The 13,383-nt window shown below is 42.7% G+C and overlaps 1 protein-coding gene across 1 annotated transcript in view; it reads left to right on the top strand.

The window, feature by feature from the left end:
* Positions 1–452: 452 nt before the first annotated feature.
* The window catches only part of PRTG (protogenin), a 123,179-nt gene continuing 110,248 nt past the window's right edge, over positions 453–13,383 (top strand). Inside the window, exons 1-2 of the mRNA XM_001090352.5 lie at positions 453–791; positions 2,938–3,240. Coding sequence (XP_001090352.3) covers positions 698–791; positions 2,938–3,240 — 397 coding nt within the window. The 5' untranslated portion in view covers positions 453–697. The remainder of the gene's footprint in view (positions 792–2,937; positions 3,241–13,383) is intronic.

Raw genomic sequence — 13,383 nt, 5'->3', positions numbered from 1 at the left:
TTTCCCTGCACAGGGCCTCTGCGTGTGAGGGAAGGAAGGGGTGGGCGGGGGCCATCAGGGGAGAAGCCTCCGGCCTTTCCCTGTCTCTCAACACCAGCCCTCCCCGGCCGCCTCCCCCTTCCCCAATCCTCAACTAGCCGCGGGAGAGGGGCACCGGAGGCTGGCTGGGCCGGGAGGCTCGGCCTTTGTGGCTCTGTCCCCGACGGTGGCGCGGGGCAGAGGGGGCGGGGACGCGGGCCCGAGACCCTCAGCCGGGGCTTGACCCCCAGGTGCATTGTCCGGCTGGGCCCATCCCCTCCCCCCAGGGCTCCGACCTCGCCGCCCCCGGCCCCCTTCCAGCGTCTCCCTCCGCCGGCCGCGCCGACCTCCCGGTCCCAGACCAGGGGCCAGATGTAGAAAGTAGTCCCAGGCTGGCGGCCGCGGCGCTGTCCACTCCGCCACCCCCGCCCTCTGCAGCCGCCGCCTCACTCCGCCCCCAGCCGGACTCTCAGGCCCCCAGCTTCTCGCGAGCGGCCGTCCAAGCACCGGCCTCGCTGCCGCAGAGATCCGCCCCACACCTCGCCACGCCGGTGCCGGAGCCAGAGCCGGGAGCCGGGCTACGTGCGTCCAGCCGCCCAGCAGAGAGCGCCCGGGGCGGGGGCGGCAGGCGGACAGCGGCTCGGGGCGGCGGGGGAGCATGCCCGCGCGGCTACGCTGAATGGCGCCTCCTTTGCGACCCCTCGCCCGGCTGCGGCCGCCGGGGATGCTGCTCCGCGCCCTTCTGCTCCTGCTGCTGCTCAGTCCTGTGCCAGGTGGGCGCGCTTTCTTCTGCTTTCTCTTACCGCTGTGGGGCGGGAGCAGGCGCGAGTGGGATGGGGAAAGAGGAAACGATGGGGCGGGGGGAGCGCGCGGCGAGGTTCTCCGTGGTGGCGCTGACCGCCGGCCCCCGCTCTCGCCCTGCGGCCTGTCCGGAGCCGCTGGCTGCAAACATGAGTTGCCCGCGGGCTCTGCGCTGCGCGGGCAGGGCTGCGGGAACCTCTCCGGGCGCACACCCCTCCCTGCCGCGCGCCCGGGGCTGCCGAGTTCTGGCGGCCGCTGTCCACTCTGGTCTCTTCCTTCTCGCGCCATTGTCCCGGCTCCGGCCGCGTCCCCGCCTCCGCGACCAGCCGGGCTCCGGGTAGCCCGCCCGCCCGCCGGGGCCGCCGCGGCCGCACGTGGCTTTATTTATATTGTTTCCTTAGTGGCAGCCTCGCCGTGCAGGGGGCGCCGCGGTTCCGCGCGGCTTCCCGTGTCTGCAGTGGGAGTTCCCCCACGTTTTAGGGCTGCGAGAGGGAATAGGTGAACTCATAGCCCCAGTCAGCACCAGCTTGCCGGATCCGGGTCGAGCCAGGAGGAGATGGGAGGGTGGAATTGGCAGGGTTGGAAGTGAAGTGACCGATTTGTGCCCCGGAGAGGCAGGGAGAAAGGTCCCAGAAGTTGGAAAGGAAGGTAACTAAATAGAATTTATTTCCTACAGCTAGATATTTGGGGGCAGGGCCTGAAGTGTGTACGGATCTGAAGATTCTTCCAAATTCTAGGTTCGCCTTGCACAAACTTGGATGAACTCATTTTTCTACCTTAAGTCCGTTTTGGTTTGCTAGAAGAGATAAAAACATAAAGTGAATGGGGTGACGGTAGGAGAGGTGTTCAGGACAATGGGTTATTTTATTTATTGGCAGGTTACAAACGCCAGACTTTTTCTGGAGTGATTAGTTTGTTAGGCTTGAAAAGAGGATCAAAGTCAGATGTGGCTGAGAAACACAATGGGCGCCTTCCGGAGTGGTCCGCGCCCAGCGCTGAGCTGTTAGGGTGGCTCGCGTCGCCCTGGGCATACATTACGGGAAGCAGGGAGCATTGAGGAGTGAGGATTCTGAGGACCTGCCTTGAGGAGAAACAAATCATTTCTGGGGATTTGTAATCAAGGAACTACAACGATCAGGAGGAAGATAAAGCAACGCTTCCCTCACACACACCCGTACTCCATTCGCCCCCAGTCAATACGCGAGACTTTAAGACCGCCTGTGCACTAAATGCAAGAGGTGACAGAGCATTATTTGATCATCGAATGCTTTATCCTGGCGGGGGCCAGGGGCGATGTGTATATACTTAGGATAAAGCCTTTCCTCTGCTCTGATAAAAATGTATATTGGTTGATTAAGCAATCTCCTATCCCTATTAGACAGTAAGGACCAATTAGTCACGCATTTTTTCCAACAGTTGGTAGTTCTAAAAAAGTGAAATAAAAGTTTCCTAATCCGATCACCCACTGAGTACAAGCAGCAAGAGTTACCAACTTTTCAGAGTCTATTGTTTGTCTTTTAAATACCTCGCTTGCTCTGCAGAAATTAAGTAAATGGATTTCTTTCAAGGAGAGGAGATAGAGTCCCTGCTGTAAAAGGGCAGATAGAAAAACGCAAACTTGTAATTTGTCACAAAAGATAAACGCAGTTCCCAAAGGAGTAGGTGCCAAGGGTTCCAAGAACACTTCAAGGAACAAGGAAATAAACTTGCTTGTTCACAGAGTTGGAGTTTTGCTAATGATTTCTTGTAAAATTAGACTTTTACGACTTACTCTGTTCAAGATCTTTTTGACAAGCTTGTAAAAGCAAACAGCTTGTGCTCATGAGTTTTCCTGATGATTCTGAAACTCTAGCAAGGAACTTGAGAGAATTCATACAAGGCATAGAAGTTATTGAAACTTTCCCTATGCTTTTAGTGAAGATGTAAAAAGTAATTTCTCTGACTTGTTGAAAGAGTTTGCTGAAATTTAGATTGGTTCATTAAGGTGTTTGTAAGCTAACTAATAAAATTTGTTAAACTTTGTCACCTTATACCCTGAATATGTGTTTTACAGTTGTGTGTTAAGGAACATTTTATGCCTGTAATTCTGGATGTGCCGTTCTCCTTTTTTCCTTACAGGAGTGTGGTGCTTTAGTGAACTGTCTTTTGTAAAAGAACCACAGGATGTAACTGTCACAAGAAAGGACCCAGTCGTTTTAGATTGCCAGGCTCACGGAGAAGTTCCTATTAAGGTCACATGGTTGAAAAATGGAGCAAAAGTGTCTGAAAATAAACGGATCGAGGTTCTTTCTAACGGCTCTTTATACATCAGTGAGGTGGAAGGCAGGCGAGGAGAGCAGTCCGATGAAGGATTTTATCAGTGCTTGGCAATGAACAAATATGGAGCCATTCTTAGTCAAAAAGCTCATCTTGCCTTATCAAGTAAGTGTTTAAGTTTTTGGTTGTTGACATTTTTCTTTGCTACCTTTTGATGATTTCTTGCTTTATTAATATAATAATCGCCCAGGTCATGCATACATTAAGAATTTTACTGGAGGTAATAGTTGATGCTAACTGAGGCGTATAGAGAAATCTGAAGAAAATACATATGGAAATTCAAATGAGTAATTGAGAACAGAAGTCAAATTAGGTTTAGAACACCAAGTAAAATGAAACCTGTAGAGGTGGCTTTATAAAAATTTTAAGCGTTTCACACAGTATGAAGAGTTGGATGTAGAAGTTTGGCCAACAACAAAAGTTGTTCTAAAATTTAATCTTATGGAAATTAGTAATTAATGAAAACAATCACAAGCAAATTTTTCTGCTTTGCAGATGGCTCTTGAGTGCTAAATCTTCCTTATAGCACAACCTTCCATTTCTCTGACTGCTTTTAGATCACCCATGTTGCCTTTTAATTGTACAAAGGGCATTGGTCAGTCACTCTTAAGCCTTTGAAGTATTCCTAGTCTTTTCCTGCTGGGAGGGAAAGAGATTAAGGCCATTTCCATATTATGCCTAATGGACTTAAACCCCGTATCTGCTCACTTTTCCCCTATTGTCATAAAGTGTGCTATCTAATGATTTCTTTTGTATTAACAACCCCATCAGATCAACCATTTGTCCAAGTGATCCATTGCTTGGTGGCTGACCTGTAACTGTTGAATGTAAAGATGGGCCTAGGACAAGTGCTGAACTCCTTGAGCCTACTGAGGCTTTACACCTTTTTCAGGTGATGAAACACAGCTCTCAAGTTTAGTAGACTAAATCTTGAAAACCAAAATTGAATCTTAAAAAGTTTTAAGGCGTTTGACCTTTTGTTAATCCACAAAACATAGATTTTGCACTGTACCTACAAATTGATCTTTTACAAGTTGAGCAATAGGTAGATGGCGTTCTTGAGATAAAGACATAATCTTAGCTGGGCTGGTGGCTAGCCTGTAATCCCAGCTGTTGAGGAGGCTGAAGCAGGAAGACTCCTTGAGCCCTGGAGTTTGAATCCAGCCTGGGAAACAAACTCCATCTCTTTAAGAAAAAAAAAAAAAAAAAAAACCCGTAATATTTAGGAAATAGTTGTTTCAAGTTCTATACAGTTGAAATTTAGGAAGCTATTGGCAGGAATTTCCTAGGTGACTACTGTTAACAGTTCATGTTCCATTTATTCCATCCTTATATTACTGATTTATTTTATTCTGTAATAAGGATTAATTGTAGAAAATATATTGCAAGCAAAGATATTTCTATATCGATACATTAGAAAATCAGAGGTTTGCAGTTCTAGCCACACTCCTACCCCTGCCAAAGAATAGAATAAACTGAGAGGATTTCTGATTTTTCATTTCTTCCTTCCTCTCTCTCCCCTGCCTCCTCCTCCCTTCCTACTTCCTTCCTTTATCCCTCCCCCCTCCCTTCCCCCTTCCTTTCTCTGTCCTTCCTCCTGTCCCTTCCTTCCCTCCCCTCCTCTCCCTCCCATTCTCCCTCCTTGCTTCCCTACCTTCCTTGCTTCCCTACCTTCCTTCCTTCCTTCCTCCCTACCTTCCTCCCCAACCCTCTTCTTCCTGTCCCTTCCCTCCCCTCCTCTCCCTCCCATTCTCCCTCCTTGCTTCCCTACCTTCCTTGCTTCCCTACCTTCCTTCCTTCCTCCCTACCTTCCTCCCCACCCCTCTTCTTCCTGTCCCTTCCCTCCCTCCGCCCGCCTCCCTCCCTCCCTCCCTCCCTCCCTCCCTTCCTCTCTTCCTTCCTTCCTTCCTTCCTTCCTTTCTTCCTTCCTTCCTTCCCCCTGTAATCATTGGCCAATAATTACTTTTTTCATGGTGTAACAGTTTTTCTGTATAGTACTGTTTTAAAGATAATGTGCTTTTTATGCTTATATTCTGTTCATTCAATTTTTGTCCAATGTAAACTTGTTCTATAGAGTTGTAATTTTCCCACCTTTTGGGATTTGTAGAATCTTGTGTTTTCATCTTCAGGAACTGTAACTTATATTATCTCTCAGGGATAGGGAGTAGGTGGTAGAGGTGGCCAGATAGGCCATGAGAAGATGAAGCATTTATCATGACCACACATTGTTTCCAGGACCTCCTGAGAAGCCTGACAAAATTCTGGGTCTTCCAGAAACACTTGGAAAAACACAGAGCTTTCTAACTTCGTAAATAAAATCTGAATGGTGTGTAATAGGTGTAACAAACAAAATGTCAGGACTGGCTTTTTAAATATCTTTAGATTTTTGCATCTTTATAGAAATTATCACTGTTAATAAATAATTACATGTGATTCATTTTGTAGGCAATTGTGAAGTTTTTTATGTATCTTTTAAATTAACAAAGTTCTGATATCTAAGAAATAAGTTTAGATGATGGAGGCTCAAATCCCTTTATCCTATGTTCAGAGTAAATATATACATATACATACACAGGAAGAGAATAGGCATTAAGTGGACATTCTGGTTTTCTTTTCCTCCTTGTTTTTAAAGCTAGTTCTCTTTTCGGTATTGATAGCAGCAGGGTACAAGTGTGTTGTTTTTCTTAGTCAAGGATTTTATCAGTAAGCATATTATTTTTGTTTGTGCAGAAGCACAATAGTACAGCACCTGGAAATCTAAAACTTTAATCTGTGCAAGTTTTAGATTTTTAACACACAGGCAATCAAGTCTTGGTCTCTAAGCTTAGGAACTAGAAGCTGAAAGTTGCACTCTAGGCAAGAATTCCATTATTCATGTGTAAATTAGGAATTCACAGGGTTAAAAGGTTAGAAACTGGCCAGGATGAGGTTTACCCTTGTGATAAAGAGCAGATGACCCTCATTCATTGGCCAAAGCTTTCATGTAGCTCTTCTGCAAAGTTAGTTATTGCCATGAATTGTTCTTGAGGAATGCAGAAATTCAAATGTGAACAGGCCTTTCCTTAAGTGTCACTATGGAGCCTTATCTCCGAAGCACATCAGAGCAGGGCTGCAGGGGCAAGGTTCCTCCCCAAAGGCCTGGAGGCTTTGCTTTCCTGTTGTTCATTCAAGCACAAAAGAATTCATCTAACTTAGTTTTGCTAAGGCATCCCATTTTTAAAAGAAAGTATAGGGTTAAAGTAATATTTAGCTTTAAAAAGAGATAATCCTTTTTATTAATAGCCATGTTAGCTGTCTTACATTTTCATGTAATTGGAATAGAAAGAGGAGTGACACGGGACACTCTTTTTCTAGTTGTGTACAATAGCAAGAACAGAAGATTAAACTATTTCCTACACATTTCAGTGTTTTTAAATTTTAGCAAATGGAGTTTTCACTTTCATGGGTACTAAGTTTTTGTTACCTAAATTTAAATATTTTAGGAATAAGAAATAACCTATGGGTATCTTGACTTTTCTTGTATTCTTAATGTTGAAATAAGATAAATTTCATAGGAAAGCATTAGTGTGGTAAAAATGGTCTCATGTTTCAACAAGTTTAAATTAAGATAAGAGACATTTGAGAGAAGTAAAGGAGGAGGCGGGTTGTGTTCTGTGATGTGTAAAAGACTGGCTGTAAGCTAGTGATTGAACAGGAAGCTAGTTGTTTATTTCCTTTCCATAAAAGGTGGAAATTGAAGTCTTAGGATAGAGGGAAAAAGAGCATAAAGCTAGCTTATATTTCTTTGATTTTCCAGGACTATTCACTTGGGTAAAAAATAACTTTTTATGTGACCCTTTGTAGCTGGACGAGCATAGGAATTATTGTAACTTTATGATTTTTTAACCAAAATTTTGAGGTTGATTTTGCCATTGGTAAGGTTGTTTGGGGGTGCATTTCTATAACTTTTTAAAGTAGTAATAGTTGTTTCCATTACAAGGATGTAGATTTTTTATTAATAAAAACATTCATCAATTTAAATTACGATGAAATTTGAGGGTTTATGCGGGATTAATGAAAAACTGTTCTTTGGGTGAGGCTTGCATATTAAAAAATAATGCATAAATTATAAAACCAAGTCTTTGAAATGTGAAGTTAAAAATATATTAAAAACATTTGAAGAGTCATGTTAAAAAAAAAAAAAAAGGGGGAAGTGATATATTGAAAAGGGAACCCTAAGAACTAACTATAAGACTGTATGCTAGATTTTGGATTTTATTAATGATCCTGGATCCGAAATAGGCTGGACTTTGCTACACTGTCACTGTTTTATTGAGAGCCGTAGGCACTGGAAAGGACTCAGTTTCCTACATGCGGGCCTATTCACTTGAAGTCAAGCTGTGAGCAGTTACCTGGCCTAATTAAAGAATGCTAAAACATGAGTAAAACTCATTTGATTTTGGAAAACTCAAGCCAACAGAACTGAGGTATTTAGAGAAACCAATCTGCCAACACTGTAGATAAGGTGCAGTTGATGTTTTCTGGGATCCAAAAAAATTCACCTTTAAAAAGAGGAGGCGTGGTTCAGAAGTACATGTTTAACTTAAAATTGGCTCTCTTAATATTGCATAAGTCAAGTGAAGGAAGTAGAAATTGCATGTATAGTTCTACAGGCTTTTGTAGAATGACACTTGGTTCTTACAGTCTGTCTACTTAAAGTCTATCAGGTGCCTGATAATCTCTGGGTAATGGAACCAGTTTTTCTCACTTTGCACTTGATTAGTGAGGATCATTTCTCATTTTCAGAAACCTGTAACATTATCTCACTCTGTTTCGAAGTTGGTGGATTTTTATTTTTTAGCAAAGCATGGTCCAATGAAGGGTAGAATTGGAATTTTAAGATGTATAAAAATGTACTTATTTTATTTTGTTTTATTTATGTCCAGATTCTTAATGGAATTTTGAAAGGGTGTTTGGTATGGCTCCTTTTTGTCAGTTATCTCTGATTATTCTAAAGAAAGGATCTCACTCTCAGTGGTGTTTGCCCTGGGGTTTGTTGTCATTGCTCCCAAATTTAACAGCTGGGTCTATTGATGAAGTCCAGAGCAATTTAAAATAATAGCGAGCAACAAATCTTTTAAGCAGGGTTTTAGGCTAAGGGAGTATTTTAATTAATAAATAACATACATTTGAGGTTACCTTTTTGAAAACTACGATATTGTTGACTACAGTTTTGAGAGATGATTTTTATCTCTCATGAACAGGGTTGCCCAACTAGAATTGATCATTTAAAGCATTTAAACTGATAATTACCATTTATATGAAAAATAATAATGTTAAGTCAGGCATTTTGTTGAGGACCCTACTTGGATTTAAAAAACAGCTATGATTATTGAGATGTTTTAAAAGAAATCATAAAAATTCTCCCAAATTAAGTTTTCATTGTCAGTCAAGACTATTTTAATACTTTTGAGAGTTCATAGTGCCCAGACTCTTCATTAAATCTTTTTAAAAATCATCATTTTAATCTTGGTAAATAAGAAAGGAAAAGGAAGATGCTGTCGTAATCATGTAAGTAATATCTCCAGTTGCCCTAACGTGGTATGCTGCACAGAGCAGAGCAAGCTCACGGTAAACAATTGATAATTGCAATGTACAAAAAAGGTAAAAACGTACCGAATTATCTTCACCAGCTCTAATTCTGAAGCCAAGTGAACTGTTATAAGGGTATGTATGCAGAGGATAAAGGCGTCGTCCTCACAAAGGTCTCTGACAGTAATCTGACAAATACTTTCCTGACTTTTACAGTCCTTGTGTGTGTGTGTGTGTGTGTTTTAACCTCTGGTTCTGAGAACTACTTTTGATGAGCATTTAAAAACCAAAATCTTATGGACTGAGCAGAAGGCATGAATTTAAAAATGTTTGTTTTTTCAGTTTCCAAAGGGTTTGCCCTTTCTTCGTGTTCATAATATATATAATCTTCTATATGTGTATACATATATGATAGCTTTAGCATTTATAGGGGCTAGATTATGAATAACTGTTCGAAAATGTGATCATAGTTCAGGTCTCTGGTTTCAAATTTGTGTACTTACTGGGTTTAGTCCTTAAAACTTACAGAAGGAAAATTTTCTTTTTAAAGCTCACGTCTTGAAGCAATAGTAAATCCCTAGGAGTTTAGCTAGAACAGTGTGACAGCTTTTTTGTCCTTTTAATGTTGCTATTTTATGCAGACTACTTTAAATAAATCATATTCTTTTGAAATAATCTTTCAAAGTCATCCTTTTAAATTTTTGTAGTCTTTTAATACTACTCAGAATGTGATTGACTCAGTGGCTTATCTTCCATTCTACTAATATTTACCAAAAAGAAAAAAGATACTTCTGCGTGTGGGTTAGGTATCTCAGTCTTGGCACAACTGACATTTCGGGCCAGATAATTTTCTGTTGTGGTGCTGTCCTGTGCGTCGTATGCACTGTTTGCGGCATCCCTGGCCTCTACCCACCCAATACCAGTAGACTCTCTTCCAGTTGTGACAACCAAGAAAGGTCTACTGCGGGGCAAAGTAACTCCTGATTGAGAACCCCTGATGTTTCCAGAAGTAGTAGAACACTTTCCAGTGATGTTGGACCATTTGTTACTTTAACTGTTTCTGTCTTATCCTTGATATTCTACTTGTTTTAGTGGTAGCAGTCCAAAATATATTCCTTGGAGAATGATTTGCTATTTTGTTGTTGTTGTTGTTATTGAGTCAGAGTCTTGCTCTGTCATCCAGGCTGGAGTACAGTGGTGCAATCACGGCATCCTGCAGCCTGGACCTCCTGGGCTCAAGTGATTTTCCCACTTCAGTCTCCCGAGTAGCTGGAGTTTCAGGCACATGCCACCATGCACGGCTAATTTTTAATTTTTTTTGTAGAGAGAGGATCTTGCTATGTTGCCCAGTCTGACCTTGAACTCCTAGGCTTAAGCATTCCTCCCACCTCGGTTTCCCAAAGTGCCAGGATTATAGGCATGAACCGTTGTGCTTGGGCTCCGTTTACTATTATTATTTCTTTTTTTTTGAGACAGAGTTTCACTCTTGTTGCCTAGGCTGGAGTGCAATGGTGTGATCTTGGCTAACCACAACCTCCACCTGTGCGGTTCAAGCGATTCTCCTGCCTCAGCCTCCCAAGTAGGGATTACAGGCATGCGCCACCATGCCCAGCTAATTTTGTATTTTTAGTAGAGACAGGGTTTCTCCATGTTGGTCAGGCTGGTCTCGAACTCCTGACCTCAGGTGATCTGCCTGCCTCAGCCTCCCAAAGTGCTGGGATTACAGGTGTGAGCCACCACACCTGGCCTCCATTTACTTTTTTTTTTTGAGACAGTCTTGCTCTGTCGCCAGGCTAGAGTGCAGTGGCATGATCTCAGCTCACTGTAACCTCTGCCTCCTGGGTTCAAGTGATTCTCCTGCCTCAGCCTCCCAAGTAGCTGGGACTACAGGCGCATGCCACTATGCCCGGCTAATTTTTGTACTTTATGTACAGACGGGGTTTCACCATGTGACCAGAATGGTCTCGATCTCTTGACCTCATGATCTGCACGCCTTGGCCTCCCAAAGTGCTGGGATTACAGGCGTGAGCCACTGCGCCCAGCCACCATTTACTATTTTTAAGTGTTGTATATATTTTTTTAAGATGTGTTTGGGCTACTGCCTAAATTGGAGTGACAGTGCTTTTCCAATCCGTTTTTCACACACATAATACATTGAAAACTGCTGTTAAGAGTATGGTCAGGCACAGTGGCTCCCGCCTGTAATCCCAGCACTTTGAGAGGCCAAGGCGGGCGGATCACCTGAGGTTGGGAGTTCGAGACCAGCCTGACTGACATGGAGAAACTCCCTCTCTACTGAAAATACAAAATTAGGCAGGCATGGTGGCACATGCCTTTAATCCTAGCTAGTCAGGAGACTGAGGCGGGAGAATCGCTTGAAGCCAGGAGGCGGAGGTTGTGGTAAGCTGAGATCGCGCCATTGCACTCCAGCCAGGCAGCAAGAGCAAAACTCTTGTCTCAAAAAAAAAAAAAGGAAAAAAAAGTTTACCCTGGCCAGGCACAGTTGCTCATACCTGTAATCCCAGCACTCTGAAAGCCTGAGGTAGGTAGATGACTTGAGGTCAGGAGATCAAGACCAGCCTGGCCAACATGGTGAAACGTCATCTCTACTAAAAATACAAAAATTAGCTGGGCGTGGTGGCACACGCCTGTAATTCCAGCTACTCGGGAGGCTGAGGCAGGAGAACTGAACCCAGGAGGCGGAGGTGGCAGTGAGCCGAGATCATGTCACTGCACTCCAGCCTGGGTGTCAGAGTAAGACTCCGTCTCAAAAAACAAAAACAAACAAATATAGTCGTGTGCAGGGTAACAACATGTTGGTCAAACAGTGGACCACATCTTATGACAGTGGTTCTATAAGATGATAATGCCATATTTTTACAGTGCTTTTTCTGTGCTTAGATATGTTTAGATATGCAAATTCTTCCCATTGTGTTACAGTTGCTGCCCTTTTCAGTACTGTTACATGCTGCCCAGGTTTGTAGCCTAGAAGCAATACAGCTGAGGTGGGTAGTAGGCTATACCATCTGGTTTGTGTCTCTATGATGTTCGCATGACAGAATCACCTAACGATGTGTTTCTCAGAACGTGTCTCTGTCGTTAAGTGATGCAAGACTGTACATGTCTGGTTTTGCTAATAATTAACAATGTATTCCAGTGTTTGTTGACTTAGTATTTTAAAAAATACAGTTCTGACTTTATCTTGACAGAGTTTTGCTAATATATTAGTGTTTTAATATCAATTGATTATTCTGGTTCCCCACCCCCACCGATTGCTATTAAGATTAATAAGGTGTAATTTCTTCTTCTACCTCAGCTTTCAGATTGAACTAACTCGAGTCCCCTGGAGTCTGCTGATTGGATTTAAAGTAACTCAGATTAAAATATTGACCCCCAATGTGGACTTATAACAGGAAGAGATGTAACCAGCTTAATGTACTAGAACTAAAGAAGCTAACAATTGGAAGTTTTTCCCTGTTAGTCTTCAGAAGGGGATGAAATTGTACAAATAATGAAATAAAAGAGAGACTAAGAAAGTACATCATTATTTTCCACTGATCTCCAAATATTTAGACTTGTTAAGATACTGGCAGTGAATATTTTGAGGAGAGAAACTTAAGATTCCTTAAAACTTACCCTGTAGTCAATAGAAAATCCTTGCCTACTTTCACTTGCAGTATCATTATGCCTTCCTCTTCCTTAAGTAAAGATCACAACTTCTGTAGTCTTAGAAACTTTTATTTTGCAAATAAGGAATAGGAACCGGGGAGGAGGTAAGTGCCTTTCTCAAGGGCACAACTACTATCTAGCACCAGAGCTCGGGTTTTTTTAAATTGTAGTACGACTTTGCAATGCTTAAATAAAGCTTTTTCCTGTGACTTGTGTGGAAATGTATCTTTCTATATTCAAATATATATAATCAAATCCAGAATATAAAAAAGAATGGTAACGGCCGGGTGCAGTGGCACATGCCTGTAATCCCAGCACTTTGGGAGGCTGAGGTGGGAGAATCACTTGTGGTCAGCAGTTCAAGACCAGCCTGGCCAACGTGGTGAAACCCTGTCTCTACTAAAAATACCAGAATTAGCTGGGCGTGGTGGCAAGTACCTGTGATGCCAGCTGATCAGGAGGCTGAGGAAGGAGAATATCTTGAACCCGGGAGGCAGAGGCTGCAGTGAGCTGAGATCATGCCACTGCATTCCAGCCTGGGCAACAGAGAGAAACCCCATCTCCAAAAAAAAAAAAAAGTAACAGTTAACGCCCAAGTTAAAGACGTTCCTTAATTTCTTAATTTAAAAAGTGACTTTCATTTTTGTGCAACTCACCCATTACTGCTATACTTGAATAAGGTGTCTCGTTGTTGATATAGTAAATAGGTGATTTTTAAAATAAATTGCTAATGCGTTTCTATTTTCAGCTGTCCTGTAACCCTTCATGGAACTTCTTTTCTTGTGTATATCCTCCGTGCATGGAAGTTGAGCTCCAGTCCTTTTAGGGGCTTGGCATTTGTTGATACATCTGTCCAAATGGAAGTTTGATCTAAAGCAGTGATTTTCAACATGGCTTTGAAGAACCACCAATGGAGTGAGACTCTTTTATAGTCAAAAGACTGAGTTTTAAATAGATGGTTAAGTTTATTCTTCTTCTTATTATTATTATTATTATTTTGCAGAATGT

The sequence above is a fragment of the Macaca mulatta genome, chromosome 7 (genome assembly GCF_049350105.2).
Source record: "Macaca mulatta isolate MMU2019108-1 chromosome 7, T2T-MMU8v2.0, whole genome shotgun sequence".
In the NCBI taxonomy this organism is placed as follows: domain Eukaryota; kingdom Metazoa; phylum Chordata; class Mammalia; order Primates; family Cercopithecidae; genus Macaca; species Macaca mulatta.
The sequence above is the reverse complement of the archived record's forward strand: the minus strand, read 5'-3'. Positions and strand labels throughout refer to the sequence as shown.